The sequence below is a fragment of the Danio rerio genome, chromosome 2 (genome assembly GCF_049306965.1).
Source record: "Danio rerio strain Tuebingen ecotype United States chromosome 2, GRCz12tu, whole genome shotgun sequence".
Taxonomy (NCBI): Eukaryota; Metazoa; Chordata; class Actinopteri; order Cypriniformes; family Danionidae; genus Danio; species Danio rerio.
The window spans coordinates 29,522,046-29,540,794 of NC_133177.1; the positions used below are offsets into that span (position 1 = coordinate 29,522,046).

The 18,749-nt window shown below is 36.1% G+C and overlaps 1 protein-coding gene and 1 long non-coding RNA gene across 2 annotated transcripts in view; one reads left to right on the forward strand and one right to left on the reverse strand.

Annotated features, from left to right (window-relative positions):
• Positions 1-18,749, forward strand: part of plppr3a (phospholipid phosphatase related 3a) — a 28,944-nt gene that overhangs the window by 4,136 nt on the left and 6,059 nt on the right. The window contains exons 2-5 of the mRNA NM_001171028.1: positions 8,754-8,857; positions 13,409-13,594; positions 13,860-13,989; positions 16,391-16,586. Coding sequence (NP_001164499.1) covers positions 8,754-8,857; positions 13,409-13,594; positions 13,860-13,989; positions 16,391-16,586 — 616 coding nt within the window. The remainder of the gene's footprint in view (positions 1-8,753; positions 8,858-13,408; positions 13,595-13,859; positions 13,990-16,390; positions 16,587-18,749) is intronic.
• The window catches only part of LOC137487469 (uncharacterized), a 95,084-nt gene continuing 86,213 nt past the window's right edge, over positions 9,879-18,749 (reverse strand). Inside the window, exon 7 of the long non-coding RNA XR_011006066.2 lies at positions 9,879-10,943. This is a non-coding gene — a long non-coding RNA (uncharacterized lncRNA). The remainder of the gene's footprint in view (positions 10,944-18,749) is intronic.

The window sequence follows — 18,749 nt, forward strand, 5'->3', positions numbered from 1 at the left end:
AATATTATTATTTTTCTTTTTGACAAGGAATGCTGAGAGATTTAGCAATCAGAACTTAAGAAATGAATCCTGCATTTGATTACAAGTGGATTGCAAAGGTGACGACAGCTAAATTCACCAGAGGGTCATTGTGTACCCCCCTATACATTCCTGAAGATCATGAATTATGAAGCCAGAGCTCTGTATGGTTGCATTTCTTTAAAACAAATGAGGTAATACTGTTTCTTTTTGTGGCACCAGCTGACCACTTACTTCTGTGAGGACGGATTTTTTGCTGTTACAAGTTTCAGTAGCTTGCCATGTACGTTGGCGGACTTGAGACACATGAGTTGACCACGATGACGGGGTTCGAGTCTGATAAAAAAACGGTTCCAGAAAGCAGGTTCAAAAAATCAAGTAAATAACAGGGTGAGAATGTGGTAAGATCTGAAATTGTGGTAAAAAAGAGGGCTTTTCCTTTTCTGGATTGCTTTTGAAAGCATTGTTGATTAGGTTTAGGGAAATGTGTAATCGGGTCAATTCAATAGAGTCTGGCTACAGATTTGCACTTGCAATTTCAGGCTTGCACTCTTGAGCTTGCACTCTCAGGCAACCGCGTTTCCTCTGCAAGCGACGTCATTTACAATCGACACCTGTGCCCGCTTGCGTAAAAGTCCTTTAGTAATTTAAATAAGGGATTTCATTAAGAGCGTTGCAAAAAACTTCTTATCCGTCACCCTTACCTAAGCGCCTTTTTGCTAAGCATTTCACTAAAGTTTCTGGCAGCATACGGTGACGGGTGCTGCAGTTGTTCTAGTTATGTATGTAAACAAATCGTAACAAACCACGAATGCTTGCCTTAAAACAGCTCTGCAGTACACATCATCTGTGCCGTTTTCTTTTTGTTAAGCGAGTCGAGACATTCCCTTATCGAGTCGATTTCGAGATTATGTTTGGAGGACCTATAAAACTGGGATGGAATCATGTAGAGACTTTTGAAGCTGCACCAAATTTTTTGCAACCCAACTTTTACTAAGGGTACCCTTAACCCTTAAAACTGAGGGGATTTTTTGGTTAACGACTTTCATGCAAACGAGCCCTGCACTGTTCTGCCACATCTGTTGTAAATGAGGTCACTTGCACTGGAAGCATGGGTGTCTTAAAGTGCAAGCCCAAGAGTGTAAGCCTGAGAGTGAAAGTGCAAATCTGCAGCCAGACCCTTCTCGGTCAATTGGTGCTTTTGAAAACATTATCGGTTGGGTTAAGGGAAGGGGGTGGGCAGGGTTGTCGGTTGGTCAGTCAATCAGTCGACAGTGACCTGCGGTGGATTGGCACGAATGGCACTCGCAAGAGAAATTTGAGATCAGAAAAAGCGAATAGAGCGGCCTCTGGTGGATTCGCAAAAACAAAAACTGCAAACAAACATAGCTCCTGGGATAGATTTCTTGATTTCCTTAAATGTATACAGGGGTATGTATCGATGGGTTAAAAAACTTTTTAAATTAGGATTATCCTAACATTACACAATCCACTATCTCAATCCTCCATAGCAGACATTTAAGTTTTCAAATCATGGACACAATCTCTGCATACTCTCATTCCAGTCCTGTCGGATCAACTTATTTCAGATTTGAATAAGAAACACTGAAAAGGTTTGCTTTTGATCACGTAAAAAAAAAATCTCTTACTTTCTCCACATTTAGTCTGCATTTGTTTAGTACCAACTTCCCACCAGTTCTGACATATTGCTGAAGAGGCTCGCAGACAGACTTGATTGCTGCTTTATTGCTAAGCTCTTTTTATTTGTCGGCCAATAGACTCCTTGACAGCACAGGCTTGAGTCTGTTCATTCCCGGCCCTCTCCCTATCCCCCCTCTCTCTTTTCACAGACAAACAAAGTTGTTCAGGATAAATAGTCCCCTCTATCCTGAAAAGAGCCTTCTTTGTTTGTGAAATGTGAGCCATGGAAGCTGATATGGCCACCATGTGTCACCCAACTTTCATTAGCTGTCTGGCTGGAGAGAGATGAGGCTATTCAGGCCATTGCATGCTATGTCAATAGTAAATTCCACAAGGTAACTTCAATAAAGGAAGTCTAACTTAGTTGCCATTTACAGTAGTGCTTCCTTGCTTCAAAAGGACATTTAGTATAAAATGCTCCACATCAAGACTGGTGTTTCATTGGGATTCAGTCATGTTTGTGTTTAAATACATCTATACTGAAACAGAACACCAGAGTTTCTGAACTAAAACAGGATCTTTAGTGTTTTCTAAATTGTGTTTTCACAGGCTGAAGATGCCAAATTGTGGGTGCGCCAGCCATAACTATAACAAAATGTTTACATTTTAAAAATAAACAGCACTAGTATAAATGACACCTAGTGCCTATGCAGGGCACTAATATAAAATATCTTACCTACACCAGACGAGGCACGCATGAATAAATCACACTATTCACGTGTAAATAAACATGTAATGCATTCACATTAATCGCCGATGAATCGTCAAGTGCGAGTGCAAGGATGCAAACAGACATCCTGTTGTGCGATTTGCATGAATGTGAAGGCGCTAGTTGAGCATTAGACACGTTTAACTGGCGATTTGCTTAAGCTGGAAAATCTGAACTTCAGCAGACATTTGCGAATGAATCTAATTTGACGCGCAAACGAAGTGAGTTAACTCAAAATGTTTACATGTCTATTTATACATGTGATTTATTCAAGCGTGCTGCGTCTGGTGTGAGTGCAGCATCTACATTTTGAGTTTACTCGCTTCATTTGCGCGTCATATTCATTTCATTTGCGCTTCAAATTCATTTTACAATAGACGCATATTCACGTCATGGGCAGGGCTTCTGTCTGGTGAATTTAGCTTCATTGCTAAATGGTTAACATGGATTTTATTGAGATTGTAGTTGTGCATTATGTGTTTTGGGAAGGCTGAAAAACAGCTTATATTTGTTTGGTGTCGTGTCTGAGCGCACTAGATCCTTTCAGAGGTGCACCCAGCTCTGTGAGTTGATCGACTCCTTCAGAAAATATACCTGGATGATGGAGACTTTCAGTGGTGCTTCGGTCTGAGCCGAGCCCAGTTTGATGAGCTGTTGTCTGGTCTCGGCAGGAGGATTTCCCTTAGGACACCAACAACAGGCACTATGTCATAATCACAACCCTACAAGAGCAAGCACCTGATTGGTTAATGCAGCATGAATGTCCGCTGAAGTTCAGATTTTCCATCTCAAGCGATCCATGCAATACCAGCGTTAAGCACGTCAAATGTAGAAAAATGCTCAACTTGCGAATCGCATCATTCGCACTGCCTCATTTGCGCCAATTGCACCACAGAATGTCTATTTGCGTCTTTGCATTGACCTAACATGTACAGTAAATCATTTGCGCTTGATGCTTCATCCGCGTCTGGTGTGAACACAGCACGAGGCTAAATGTAGCTACTAACTTGCTGATTTAAGTAAAAATGTAAAAAAAAAATTATGTCAGTCCTAAATTTTGGATTGCAAAATGTTACATTTTAGCAATAAAAATAGCTTCTAAAACAGTGAAATGTTAGGGGTAGTGATGAGAACTGCTATGTCACTGAGACCAAACCACAAGCCATCTAGCCTGATCTCATGAGAAAATGTAACTATTTTACGTTTTGTCAGTTTATTGGCTAATTTCTATAAATTCGTACGAGTTAAGTCTTGCTAAAATTTTGAAAAGGAGATGTCGCTCCAAACCCCAACCCTGAACCCAACCGTCATTGGAAGATGAGCAAATCGTACAAAAATGTATGAGATCATACAAATTTATCCGAATTAACTACTAAATCAGAAAGTTACGGATTGGCATGAGATAGTGTTGAACTATCCTAAAATCATTGTTGGCTTGCAATCTGAATCAGAAAACATTTTTGAAAACATTTGACCACAATGAGATTTGAACAAGTTATCACATTAATTGTGGAGGTTTTCCCAAATTAAAAAAAAAATTATTTCTTTAACAATAATGCCCAAAAAAAATTCTCAAATATAATTAAATACCTTTAAACATTATTTAAAACAATTAAAACATACATTTGCTCAATTATTTTCAATAACACTTAGTTAAGGCATTTAATAACATTATCAAACAACGAACAATGCATTAGTTACAATATTTACTCATCTTTGTTCATGTTAGTTAATGGAAGTTGTTCACTCACTGTTAATTCATGTTAACTCATGGGGAATTAACTGATGTTGACAAGCATGAATTTGGATATATTTACTAAATGTTATTAATAAATGCTGCACAAGTGTTGTTCATTACTAGTTTGTGTTTGTAATACAGTAACGAACATTAACAAATGAAACTTTATTGAAAGATCGAAGATTGAATGATTGAAAATTTTCATTTAATGTCAAAACAATTCAAGCCACATGTTTTAAAATGCAAATCTTCACTTAGCCTGCATAATATTACAACATAATATTGCATTTTTTAGATAAATACAGAGACACCTCCTATCAGCCAATCACTGTGTGCATAATTAGTAATCATGCTGACATCATCAATAGCAACAAGGTCAACCCCGCCCTTTCTCTTAGCTTAAGATTTCTCTCTATTGCTGAGTAGAGGTTTTTCCCAAGCAGATTTGTGAATAGTTGTTAATAGAAAACTCTTTTCTAAAAAACTAAAAAAAACTGTATTGTTTTTTAAGGTATCTATTAATGGTAAGATGAAATGTTTTGTGCCTTGAACATTTACAGAGCTAATAATAGTCACAGCACTGATTTTAATCTGATACTGCAGCAGAGTATTGAGCCTTGTTATTGACTGGCTATGCAGGGTACTTCATCAAACACCGCAACAATGCTGTAATGTCATCCAAAACCATTATTCGCAACATTTCTGGTTTCACTGTAGCTATGTGTCAAAAAGCTCTGTTCAGAACCCTTTTAAAGCTGGATTACAAGATCTTGAGCAGTTAAATGATATTTTGCAAGTACACTTCAGAGATAAATTCAGAGGTCTATTTTTATTTTTAGCCCTGTGATGAGTGGTTTTATTACAGGCATAATGTGATTTTTGATTATTCTTCCATCCAGCATGCATTTATTTTGTGTGTTTTGGCATCTGAAAAGCTATATTACATCCCAAAAAATTACAGCTGCATGATTCTGGATTAACTGAGAATTACATTTTATTTTAAATAACAAATTTTAAAAAAGTGGGATATATGCACAGCTAGTGTTTTTCAACCACCAATAAACTTCCGGTAAATGGTTAATGTGACTATTTTTTAGTTTCATAAGGTTCGTTTTACATTATCGATATTATATTTTAATGTCATTAAATATATTCGGTTAAATAGACTTCAGCATTCATTTAGTTGTTCAAGCGTAAAACAAGATGAAAGACTTGTCAGGAGCAGCAGACGAACACAGAAACTCCATTGAAAATACTGTGGTAAAATAAGTTTCCATATTTTAAAGACATGTCACTGAAGATTAAAATTTAATTCAGTGCTTCTTATTCGGTCTGATACCCACTTTATATCGTATCTCAGTCAGGCAGTGAAGATCACTGATATTTAAAGAAATTAGATCTTAAACATGCTGATTTTATAAAGCCATGACAGTTTACCTGAAAAGCGCTGGAGCTGGCTGACTGAAAATTGAAAGTCCATGTGCATACCCTATTAAATACAATAACATGCACTTTTATTAAAAATGAATGAAAATGCAGTTGAGTCTATTTAAAAATATTAATTAATTAAATTATTTTTTATCAATTTAAATGGTTCAGACATCACTTAGTTTCATTACTAGATGTATCAGACATCTTTTAATGAATCTCCTGAACAGATGATTTTGTGACAGACAAATGCTATTTGACTTAAACTTTTGAAATCAACTAGACTGAAATTAAAATGATCTGAGAAATGATTGTGTTGTTCAATCAGTGTTGTTCTTTTTCAATTACTCGTTGTTTTTTTAATGAAGCAGCTGAATACCTTATGTTAATATGACCACAGTATACATAAAGCTTAATGAAAATAACTTTCTTATATAGATTTCTATAGCTCCGATTGATTTTAAATTCATTTTAGCTGCCAATAAAATAAATCACAACTCAATTCCTGCCAGTAGCAAATTGGCTTGAAAATCTATATATACAGTTGAAGTGTACTCCTGTACAGTTGAAGTCATAATTATTAGCCCTCCTGTTTATTTTCCCCACGATTTCTGTTTAATGGAGAGAAGATTTTTTTTATCACATTTCTAAACATAATAATTTTAATAACTCATTTCTAATAACTGATTTATTTTTTATCTTTGCCATGATGACAAAATAATTTGTTGACTATATATTTTTTCAAGACACTTCTAAACAGCTTAAAGTGACATTTAAAGGCTTAACTTGATTAAATTGGTTAACCAGGCAGGTAGGATTAAGGTTATTAGGCAAAATATTGTATTTATATTGTATGTATATTGTATATACAATGTATTGTATTGTTTGTTCTGCAGACTATCGAAAATATATAGCTTAAAGGGGCTAGTAATTTTGATTAAAAACTGCTTTTATTCTAGCTGAAATAAAACAAATAAGACTTTCTACAGAAGAAAAAAATATTATCAGACGTACTGTCAAAATTTCCTTGCTCTGTTATACATAATTTGGGAAATATATAAAAAAATAAAAAAATCTAAGGGGGGCCAATAATTCTGACTTCAACTTTGTGTGTGTGTGTGTGTGTGTGTGTGTGTGTATATGTATATGTATATATATATATATATATATATATATATATATATATATATATATATATATATATATATAATATTACATTGCTTCTACAAAAAAACACTTTCAAAAATTGCTTCAAAAAACACTTTCATGGTCTTATAATCTGCATTTATTTTTACCTTATTATTCCAGCGATTCCCGTATGAATCGTCCAGTGATTCATTTGTTCCCAAACCCCTCCTTAGCGCGAAGCTAATCTGCGCTGATTGGACCAATGACAGTCTGTTGCGATTGGTTGACTGCCTTCAGTCAGAGAGTGAAATGCCCTATAGCTAATCAGCAATATAAAAGTAATCACAGTTTATACACGTTCGATTGTGTAGGCGCGGATTTTAGCTGCCAGTGGGTCAATGTAAATACAGACGATGGACTTGAAAATACAGACGACTAACTATTTTATTGAGCAAAAACTCCAAAAACTGTCGAGATCTCCTAGCTTGTCTCACTCTGCTCTTTTCACAGACACACACACAAACACACATATTGCCCTCGTCCTTGCGCGCGCACACACACACAAAAACACACACACACCTCCGGACGACAGCGCACACACTACCCTGGTCCGCGCAGCTCCGTAAACAAAGCAGCACGCGTCGCGTTTTTAACGTGACTTTGCACGCGATAAGAGAATATAGCCAGTTAACCTGATACAGTACAGTAGCGGTTACAAGTAACAAATCACAACTAAATACATTTGCAAGCTAGAGTAAACAAGGCAGCAACTTTAATCGCACGTACTTACACTTGAGAAATGGAGGAAGAAACCCATCCTGCCATGTCCATCAGTAAGTTACTCTTTACTGATCCTTTCTTTAACAAACACAGATGAAGTATTCTTTGTAGCATGTAGTTTGCAGAAGTTTCCAGTAGTTTCCAACTGCTTGGTTATAATGCTGAGGTTTCATCTTTGGGTAGAGATAATATCCGATAATATCTCGATAATATCCATCTGCAGTGTGACTTCAATTGACCGGCATGTTTGTGTGTGTGTGTGTGTGTGTTTGTGGGTGTGTGTGTGTGTCTGGGTTTCTGTGTCACAGGGCGGGGCTTTAGGTTTCAAATCTCCCGGGTTTGCGCGTGCACGTGAATAACTTGGTTTCGTTCGTACGTCATGGCGAAACACCTAATGACTCGGTATCAAGCCGACTCGTTTGAAGCACTATGAGTCGACGCTTTTATAGATGAATCAACCGTTTTAAACACTGTACTCTTACAGATTTAAGCCTTAGCTGGATACTTCACTTCACTTAGAGCTGTGTTACACACTACATGGAGGGGAATTTTCAAAAACCCATAATAACACAACAATAGAAACACAACAGAAATTTTAATACAGCCATTCAGAAGCACAGAATACGCACTCACTCACGAAATGGTAAGGTTTATAATCTGTTTAATACATATTAACCCTCTTTAACATTATTAAATTAATATGCTGGCGAGGCAGTGGCGCAGTAGGTAGTGCTGTCGCCTCACAGCAAAAAGGTTGCTGGGTCTCCCTGCGTTTGCGTGGGTTTCCTCCGTGTGCTCCGGTTTCCCCCACAGTCCAAAGACATGCGGTACAGGGGAATTGGGTAGGCTAAATTGTCCATAGTGTATGAGTGAGTGTGTGGATGATTTCCAGAGATGGGTTGCGGCTGGAAGGGTATCCGCTGTGTAAAAACTTGCTGGATAAGTTGGCGGTTCGATCCGCTGTGGCGACCCCGGATTAATAAAGGGACTAAGCCGACAAGAAAATGAATGAATGAATGAAATTAATATGCTGAATCACTCATATGTGTTTAGTTTAAAGTTCAGTTTCAAACAGAAAAATAAATTATGTAAAAGGGCATTCAAACTCATTTCATTTCTTTTCAAAAAAACCATTTAAGCTTAAGCCAAATAAGTTGGAGAGCATATAAAACCACATGCGTATGCACATATTTAAACATGTGTCTAATATAATCATGCTTTTGATCTTATTTTGACTGTATTTGTTTTCAGATTTTACCCGACCCAACAGCAAAATGATGTCTCCAAAAGACAAGCCCAAGAAGAAGCCTCCCAAAGACAGCATGACCTTGCTGCCATGTTTCTATTTCGTGGAGGTATGATTTCATGTATTTCAGATTTTTGTGGTAAAGCTTTGACAGTCTCTATAATGCTTTTTCATCCTGCCCTTAAACTGCCTAAAGAATACAAAGACACATTACCCAGTACTGCCGAAGGAAAGTCGTCCATATAGAGTGCTATTTACATGACACTTTGACTTATAGCATAATGACATGTTGATATTTAGGAGGCTGTGCATCTTAGCTTTGTAATAAATGGTATGGAATGACTTACAAATGTTAAGCTGTCACAGAACTGATGTTCAGCATCCTTTTATTTGACATGTAAGTCATAAGCTGAATACTGAAATGTGCTTCCGTTAAATGAATGTGATGTCAAGTACAGGCTTTAACCGAGGTTAAGAGGTTTTAAAAGTATTTCAATAAAGATTATTTGTTTTTAAAATGATTTATTTTTATCGGTGAGATAACATTGATGCTAATTTCTAATGAAAAATGGTATTGCAAAAAACAAATCTAGTTTTTTATGTTTTTAACAGATGTTTCTTGTTTACGAATTAATGATTTTATATGAAACTGTAAAATTAAAGCATGAAGATCCAGTTGTAACGATCATACAAAGTGTATGAATGAGATGTTACCAATTAATTAATATTAGCCACCAATTAACTAAAATTCAGTTTCAAATTACATTAATGTCATTTGATATGTAGATATTCATATTGAGTTTGTTGTTAGTCGTGAGAATAAAATGTAGCTCCAGACAAACAATGACACTCAAACTGTCCTGGTACTACAGCTAATATGTAGATATTTGACTTGTTTTGCAAAATATAGCAAAATCAGTGTTACTCATGTGTGTCAAGCAGAGAAAAGCAACCTTAGCATCTGTTTTTAGGCCTTAATGTTATCTAATGTCTCTCTAAAATCTTGTTTCAGTCACAGAATTAAAAAATAAGTATTAATTTATTGTGGCTTTTGCCTCTCGATTCTGACTTTGTTTCTCATGGTTACATCAAACTCAAAACTTTAAAAAGATGTGAGATTTCAAAAAAATCACATTTTTGAGGAGTTTATTTTTTTGTTCAAGGTTTTTTTTTATTTGTTTTTCAAATACAAAAACAATAACAAAACACCCTTTTCCAAGAACACCAGATATAGGAACAATATATAATCAAATCTCCATAGAAAAAATTAAAGCTGAAAACATGACATGAAAAATGACACGAGTTCCTTTTTTCTCATTTTGTCATGTTGTGTGCGTCCATTTCCAACACAAGAGTTAAAAAATGTTGCTAGACCTTATAAAATATCTCAACAGACCCTTTGATAGCATGCCTTATTTTCTCCAACTTCAGATGAGACTTGACTTCTCTTATCTAGTTATTATGTGTTAGTGGAATAGGGTCTTTCCATTTAAACAATATCAGTCTTCTAGCCAGAAGAGATCCAAAGGCTAACATTTTAATTTGTCTTGTGTTGAGAAAAGCGTTCTCTGGAGCCACCCCCAAACAACGCGAGAAATAGTGAGGGCTCTACTTCCATCCTAAAAGCCTCAGAGAAAGGCCTCAAAAATACTAATCCAGTATATGTAAAGCTTTGGACGTGTCCAGCACATGTGCAGCAGAGTAGCAGGAGCCTGCCTGCATAGATTGCATATGGGATCTATATCAAGTAGTTTATTTTGATACTATTTTTTAAACTTAGAATTTAGGGGGAAAAGGGAAAAAAGATAGGAAAGGCACAGTTACTTTTTTATCAATCCATGTCAGGAGCAATCTTCCATACTCCACTGGAAAGGTTTCAAATCAAGTATAAATACAGATTTAGCTCTGCGCTTATTGATACCCTTCTTTTTACATTAATATTAATTTGAGCTTTTCCTTCTTAGAAATCAATTATGGCATGTTAAGGATGTGTTTACACTTGACATTTTTAGTTTAATTAAAGGGCTAGTACAGCAAAAAGGTAAAAATCTGTTATTAATTACACACCCTCATGTTGAACCAATCCCCTGAAACCTTTATTCATTTTAGCAGTACAAATTCAGATATTTTAGATGTAATCCAAGAGTTCCCCCAACCTCCATAGATAGACAGGTCCCAAGGCATTTCTGAAAGTCCTGAAAAGGAGCCAAAAAAACATTGTCAACACAATCCATGTGACTTAAGTGGTTCAATTGTAATTAGAAAGCTCTAAGAACACTTTTGTGTGCCAAGAAAAACTGTAAATACGACTTTGGACTGTGGGGGAAACTACTGAGCCATGTGCTGCCACCAGTAGTATAACATGCAAATCATAAATATTATTCTAAAATATCTTAATTTGTGTTCTGAAGATAAATGAAGGTTGATCTTCACCAAAACTTGATATGCAAACCCTCGTGCCCACCCTCTGAAAACGGGGTCTCAGTCTTCTTCCAAATGAACTCCAAATGGTGTGCTTTTTTCCCCCAACTCTTTTTCTGTTTTTGCTAAATAGTGGGCAGCTATTCTAGTGGAAACTAGATTGTAGGTCATTAAATATATATTTTACTCAGTGCATTATTAACAAATTTTAACCAAACCAAGCTAAAAGTAAAGACCCCCATTATGCAATTAAAAAGTCATATTTTGTCTTTTGAGGCCTCCAACAATAGTCTGATATGCATGCAAGGTCAAAAAACACTTTCAGTGTCTAATAATATGCATTTACTTTTACCCATTATCCCAACGACTCCCATATGATTCGTTCAGCTATTCATTTGTTTCCAAACCCATCCTTAGCGTGATGCTAATCTGCAATGATTGGTCCGATGACCCAGTCTATGGCAATTGAGAGAGAAATGCCCACCACGGCTTATCAACAGTGTTGAAGAAGTCAGAGTGCAGAGTGTATGTGTGAACCCAAAGTAGAAGTGCATTAAAGCAGTGCAGTTTAGCACCAGTAAAACCTGACCATCTCACGTGTGTAGAAAAAGCTGATGGTGGCCATAGCAACGGCAAACGGCAGAGGATCGCAAGCTTACATTCGCATTTAAATCCGTAAACAAAGCAGCACGCCTCATGTTTTAAATGTGGTTTTAGAGTTAACCAGATACAGTACAAGTGGTTACAAGTAACAAAACACAATTAAATACATCATTTGCAAGCTAGAGAAAACAAGGAGGCAACCTGTTTAATCGCATTTACCTACACTTGTGAAATGGAGAAAGAAACTGGTCCATGAACTGTGTACTGTAAAGTTCCTGTCAAGCTCTCATAGTCTCATCAATAGTCTTTTCTGATCCTTCCTTTAACAAACGGCTGATGAATCACCCATTGTAACCATGTAAATTGCTGAAGCGCTCATCAGAAAATTGATGGGAACACAGCACAAGGCTGGGGCTATAATGCTGAGGTATTTTTGGAAAAATAAACTTCAACCACTGACTCTTCACAGCCTCATCTTTGGGTAGGGAAAATAACACTAACATTCCATTATACTTCAGAGCACTTCACGACATGATTCAACCGTGATCTGTTACATTGTTTGTCTTCCTATTTTTCTTTCTACAGTGTTTGTGGGCGGGGCCAGGGGTTTCAATTTTCCTGGGTTTTCACGCGCAACAAATGGGCTTGGGTTCCGTATCAACATCACGTCGACATGGCTAAAGATTCGTTACCAAGACAATTCATTTGAACCACTCTGGGTCGACTTTTATAGATGGATCAATCCATTTTAGGCATGGCACACTTTGAGATTTAAGCCTTAGCTGGAAATTTTACTTCACTTAAAGCTGCGTTACACACTGCATGGAAGGTCATTTTTAAAAACCCATAATAGGGGCTCTTTAAATGTTGTAAGATTGTGTGGAAATATTTATTAGATTTCATCATATTACTATGAATATTGATGTCTGACCCCATTATTTTTATAGCACTTTACAGATTTCAGAGTAGAACCAATATATCAGAGTGAAGCATAAAGGTTCATTGACACTGAACGCTGCTTTGATTTTAAAAACGCAACAGCAATCATAGAGCACGAGGGTATGTGCACACAGCAACTGAACACCTGTAAAAAGGAACTTGTAACAGTTGTCCTGACTCTGAGCTCCTCTGATTGGTCCACTTCTTTGGAACTGACAGTGATGAGTAGCGCTGTGTATAAGAGTTGAACATCTTTTAACTTGACACGCCATCTAAAAACATGGTGCTCACGTGGGCTGTTCTTCAAAAGACTCGTGTAGAACAGTCACACTCATCTGTCTAGTTTATATTGACAATGGAAAAGTAGCTCACTGGAATGGAAAAGCACATTCTGTTTGAACAACCCCTTAGTTTGAAAAGAAAAGTTTTATTAAACAGTTTATTCTATGTATTGTTTTTCCAAATAAATTAATTTGGTTTGACGTAGTGTTACTTATAGCCAACACATTCCTACATTTTTAATCTCAGCTTGAGTGTTGAAATATTTTGGGGCCGCTGTGTGCCTAGTACTTTTAGCATGAATAATTCACGAATGTATCCACGCAGCAAACGTTGATTGATTTCCCCGCTCATAATCCTCTCCTGTGCCACCTTTCCCATAACCCAGCTATTCTTCCTGTTCCTCTCTTCCTCTCAGCTGCCAATCGTGGCGTCCTCCATGATCTCTCTTTACTTCTTGGAGCTGACAGACGTGTTACAGCCAGCCAAAGTGGGTTTCCGGTGCCACGACCGCACACTGAGCATGCCCTATGTGGAAACGGGAGACGAGCTCATCCCTCTGCTCATGCTGCTCAGCCTGGCCTTCGCTGGCCCCGCAGCGTCTGTGAGTTTTCATACTCTATTCATAAACAGCCTAACCTATTTATCTCACTCTAGCCACTGCGAATATTACACCAAATCCTGTTACTCGATTCAATGAAGCAATACGGACAGCAACAGCACGGCCAGTGAATTGCACGGTCAAGGACTGAGTTTTTAGCATCTTGAATGAAGCATAATTAAACACTTGACAGATTGCGTTTCTGTAATGTTGCTTCAGGCGGCTTCATTCTTCTGTCACTGTGTGTGTTTTTTATTTTTTGGCTTAGATCATGCTGGGTGAAGCCTTGATGTACTGCATGCAGTCCAAACTGAAGATTCGCTCTGGTTCAGAAGGAAGTATAAATGCTGGAGGCTGCAACTTCAACTCCTTTCTACGAAGAACAGTCCGCTTCGTAGGTGCGTTGAGTGATACCTCTGCTTAATAAGAAAACAAGGAATGTTTAGTGATTAAAAATGCTAATTGCAAAATGTTAAAGGGATAATTTACTCAAACGTCAAAATAATGTCATAATTTACTCAAACTTAAATTGTTGGAAAGCTATTCAAGTTTCTTTTAAACACAAAGGAAGGTATTTTAAAGAATGTTGTTGACCGGTAGCCACTGGCTTTCATAGTATTTTTCTTTTTCCTTCTATGGAAGTCCGTGGTTACTGGTTACTATTCAAAATATCTTCTTTTGTGTACTGAAAAAAAACATAAGAAAGGATTGGAACCACTTGAAGGTTATTAAATAAGAAGTCATCTCTTTTTATAAGAAAGAAATACAATGATTATGTTTTTTTAAATATACTTGTTAGCAATGTTGGGCAAAAGTACTTGTGAAATTAGGGATGTTCCGATCAGGATTTTTGCAGCCGATAATAAGTACGATTCCTCGTCAATGTGATTAGCCAATACCAAGTTTGTTGATTTAAGCTTTATATAACTTTGCCTATGCATACGCATATTTTCCCTCTTTGTATGAGATCTCGCCTCACCTAAGAGAAAAATTAGGGATGTTGCATACATGTTATGGTCAAGCGCAGCTTTACGAAAAATATATATAAAGCAGACAGAAAAAAAATGCTAAGAAAAATTACTGAAACATTGCTCACATGTTTTAGCGCTGTGAATTTATAAGCCAGGTATTAAATTTGTAAACATACACTTGCAATCGGTTTGTGAGATCTGTTCTTGAGATTGGGCAGAAGTATCAATCGACTCCCCAAAAAAGTAACTAGTTGCGTTAGTTACTTATTATGGAAAGTAATGTGTTATGTTACTTTTCAGTTACTCTTTCATACCTGCCTGAGGCTTGATCTCTTTCAGAACTATTTTTCTTTTTTTAATAAAAGAAGGTCTGCAGTTAATGGCACAATGTGTAACCTACACCTTCATTTAACTTAAAAAAAAGTAATGAAAACATTTTTAATAATTTTACCTTCTGAGAAATTCCTGCTGCTATACATGGCATACGTACAAATTATTGAAAGTTTTTTACTTTTTTATTTTTGTCTTATTAGTTAAGTAAAATTACAATCCATTGAGACTCCCATCTTCTTCCATGTGTTCAAAATAATGAGAATACTTCCATCACAGAGATGTAAGGCTCTGCCGTCTTGGTTTTTGTTTATTCCTGTGGTTAGCTCATTTTCTCATTGATTGTGATTCAGCAAACTATTTTTTAAAAGCATCTTAACTAATCTAGTAACTCGAGTTACATTTTTGAAAAAGTAACTAAAATATTTTTACTTAACTTTTTGAAGTAATGTGTAACTTTACTTGTTACTTAGAAAAGTAATATTATTATGCAACTCTCGTTACTTATAATACATTACCCCCAACATTGCTTATTAGTATCTTTTTTGAAGACATTTTCATCAAGATTCTTTAGTAAATAGAAAATTCAAAAGCTTGAAATATATTTGAAATATGAATCTTTTTTACATTATAAATGTATGTAACTTTTGTTAAATCCATTAAATCCATTATGTTGAAAAAAGAAAATACTCATATTGACTCTAAACTCATGAAAGACAAATTATTATGAATTAGTCGTTATATAATGATATAAAGTTACAATTGTATTTTCACATGGAAAAAAAACTTCCATTTTTTTATCTCACAATAATATTTTATGTCAGGTTTCCTAGACTTTGTTTTGTTTTTTTACTGAATTTAATTGTCTTATATACAACCAGTGAATCAGTTCTGATCTCTAGATGTAAAATGTAAAATCTAAAATAAATTTATCGAGTATATTCAACATTTAGGACAATTTAGCAACTTTTAATACCCCAAAAATATTGACACCACCATTTTATTGGGTTCCAGTACAAAAACCATTTGCCCATTACAAATCATCCTTAGTTATCTATTAAAATCAGTACATTTTTTATAGCCTCAAGTGTGTTCAGGTACAATTTTCATTAGAATTTGTTGGTTTTATACACCTATAGAAGATAAAAATGACAAGACTCATCAGACCAGTGCAGTTGCCATTAAAACATTTATAACCATTAAAACAATTACAAATGTTATGTTGGTTTCTAATGTATTTTTCCAAGCAGGGTAGAGAATACAATTTAGTCCACTAGATTTCTTCTACTTCTTTTTTTTAATACGTGGGACCTCTTCCGACATTCATTATTCATTACCTTAACAGCCCTCAGACATTTTTACTGGTTTTTCTATTTTGGACGAAGCATATGGTGGAGTGTTGGCCGCGTAAGACTCGTACAGACAAACAAAAACAAGCCTGGCTCAGTCTGGCTGTGTTCACACGGTTCCACACTGACAGTTTTTTATCCCCTCGCAGGTGTTCATGTGTTTGGGTTGTGCGCCACTGCATTGGTGACTGACGTTATCCAGCTGGCCACCGGATATCATGCTCCATTCTTCCTAACCGTGTGCAAACCCAACTACACACTACCAGGCGTGGCGTGCGACAAAAACCCCTACATAACCCAGGACATCTGCTCAGGCCGAGACCAGTATGCCATCCTGTCAGCAAGGTGAAGACACACAAACCCCACTGTGCTTTCTCACATGTGTCTGGGTACATTTATTTTGTTGACTTGTTTAGGCCGATTTGCATATTATATTTGCATAAATATAAAGCATTGCATACAAATAAATAATATCCAGACATGTTATTTGCTCCCTTAGTGTTGCATATCCAAGCCCAATGTGTACTTTGGTTTTTATGTGTCTATTAGGGTATGTGTACAACAGTGTTGGTGCAATTAGTTACAAAGTAACTAGTAATTAAAGTACTTATCCACTGAATGAGTGAAGTAAGAGGTTACTTTTCACTTAGGTAATTTAATTACTGTTACTTATAAAGTACCTTTTTAAATACTGTAAATAAATTTAGTATATCATTATGAATCAATTCAAAGAAGCAGAGTAATTGTATAGGTGGTTCTGATGAAATGCGAAATTCAGATGGAGAGCAGGAAGTAAAAAAGTGAATGGGAGACAGAGGAAAGCCTGTATTTTTGCAATTTATACCATATATTATGGTTTCAATCATAATTATGTTATGTTAAATATGTTGGGCATGATCCCTATATCTTGAAGAGAAGTGAATTTCGAGGTCTACTGAACTAACATATATTTGCCTGTCATCCATGCGCTACATACAGTATATACCGTCTAGTTTTGTCACAAGCGTTGCATTTCTTTTTTGTTCTGTCGATGAATTTACCATCAACAAACATTCACCTCTGCTGAGCATCTCGATGTTTACTTTACGGTTGTTTCAAAAGTTCACATTTAGCTCACGATTTATACATTGCTTGTTTGGCATGCTGTCCTGGGAGAGAGCCCTGAGCTCAAGGGATCCTCGAGCCCAGGGCTCCCCCCTTTCATAGGGCGAAGGGAGATTGAGCTCAGGTCGATCTCAACCTCCCCCGCTGCTAAGGCCAAGGCGAACTTCCTGAGAGTAAGAAAAAAGATTTAGGCTTATTTATCTATAATATAAAGCACATTTGGATGGTGGGAGGAAACCGGGGAACCTGGTTGAAACCCACGCAGACACGGGGAGAACATGCAAACTCTGCACAGAAATACCAGATGGCCCAGCGAGGACCCGACGCCATTGGTATTCTTGCTGTGAGGCAACAGTGCTAGTCACTGGGCCACCGTGCCGCCCATTCTGGATAAAGGTGGAAGAAGGGGAGAAGGGGGGTTTCTTCCAGACAAAGATAGTTGTAGAAAGAACATGAGGATATTTATATATATATATATATATATATATATATATATATATATATATATATATATATATATATATATATATATATATATATATATATATATATTGTGACTTGGGATCCTTTGATTGGAGAATCATGATTAGCTAACTTCACTTATTCTGCCGAAACGCTAGTAAAGACTTGGATTATTGCAAACAATGAAACAATTTCATTGCAGCAATTACATGGCCGAGTGTGTTATTTATATTCTCCTGGATTTTGTATGTGTGGTGGTGTTTGTATCGGATTTTTATATAACACATTAACATATTTACACACAGTTAGGCTATGTTAGGCTAATATTATAATAATATATAATATTTATTGGTGCTGTCAAACTAATTATCGCGTTAAAAAAAAGGCTTGTATACATTGATGTATTAAAAAAAATTTTATTACATGCCACCTTTTCTTCTGTTTTTCATCCAGTTTCTTGAACTTTACCCTTATTATGAGCAAAAACTTTTGGAAATCTATAAAAGCTATTCCGCTTTTCTTATTTTGGCCGATGTAAACAATTCTAAACAACATAAAACCGAAACATTTTAATGTTCCGATAGTGATTCCTAAGTAGAAGAATCAATACCTGCCCTCCATCTGAATTTCATGTGTCATCAATGACATCATGTGAAAACAACTATTTCTTTGTTAGACAAATATAATTTGCAGAATGCAAAATAAATGGTGTGTATATGTATGTACATGCCATGTTTAAGCGTATTTATCGGTACATATTTGCTTATTAGTTCTATTTTTTTTTTTTTTTTGGAAGTGTATGTTTGTGTATGTACATGTCCCTCTATCTATGCTGAATTTATGATGATAGTTGACCCTGTTTTTTTTATTATTATATATTATTTGAGGGATATTAGGATATTTAAATGAGTTATGTGACCGTAGTACTCAAAAGAGACTCTA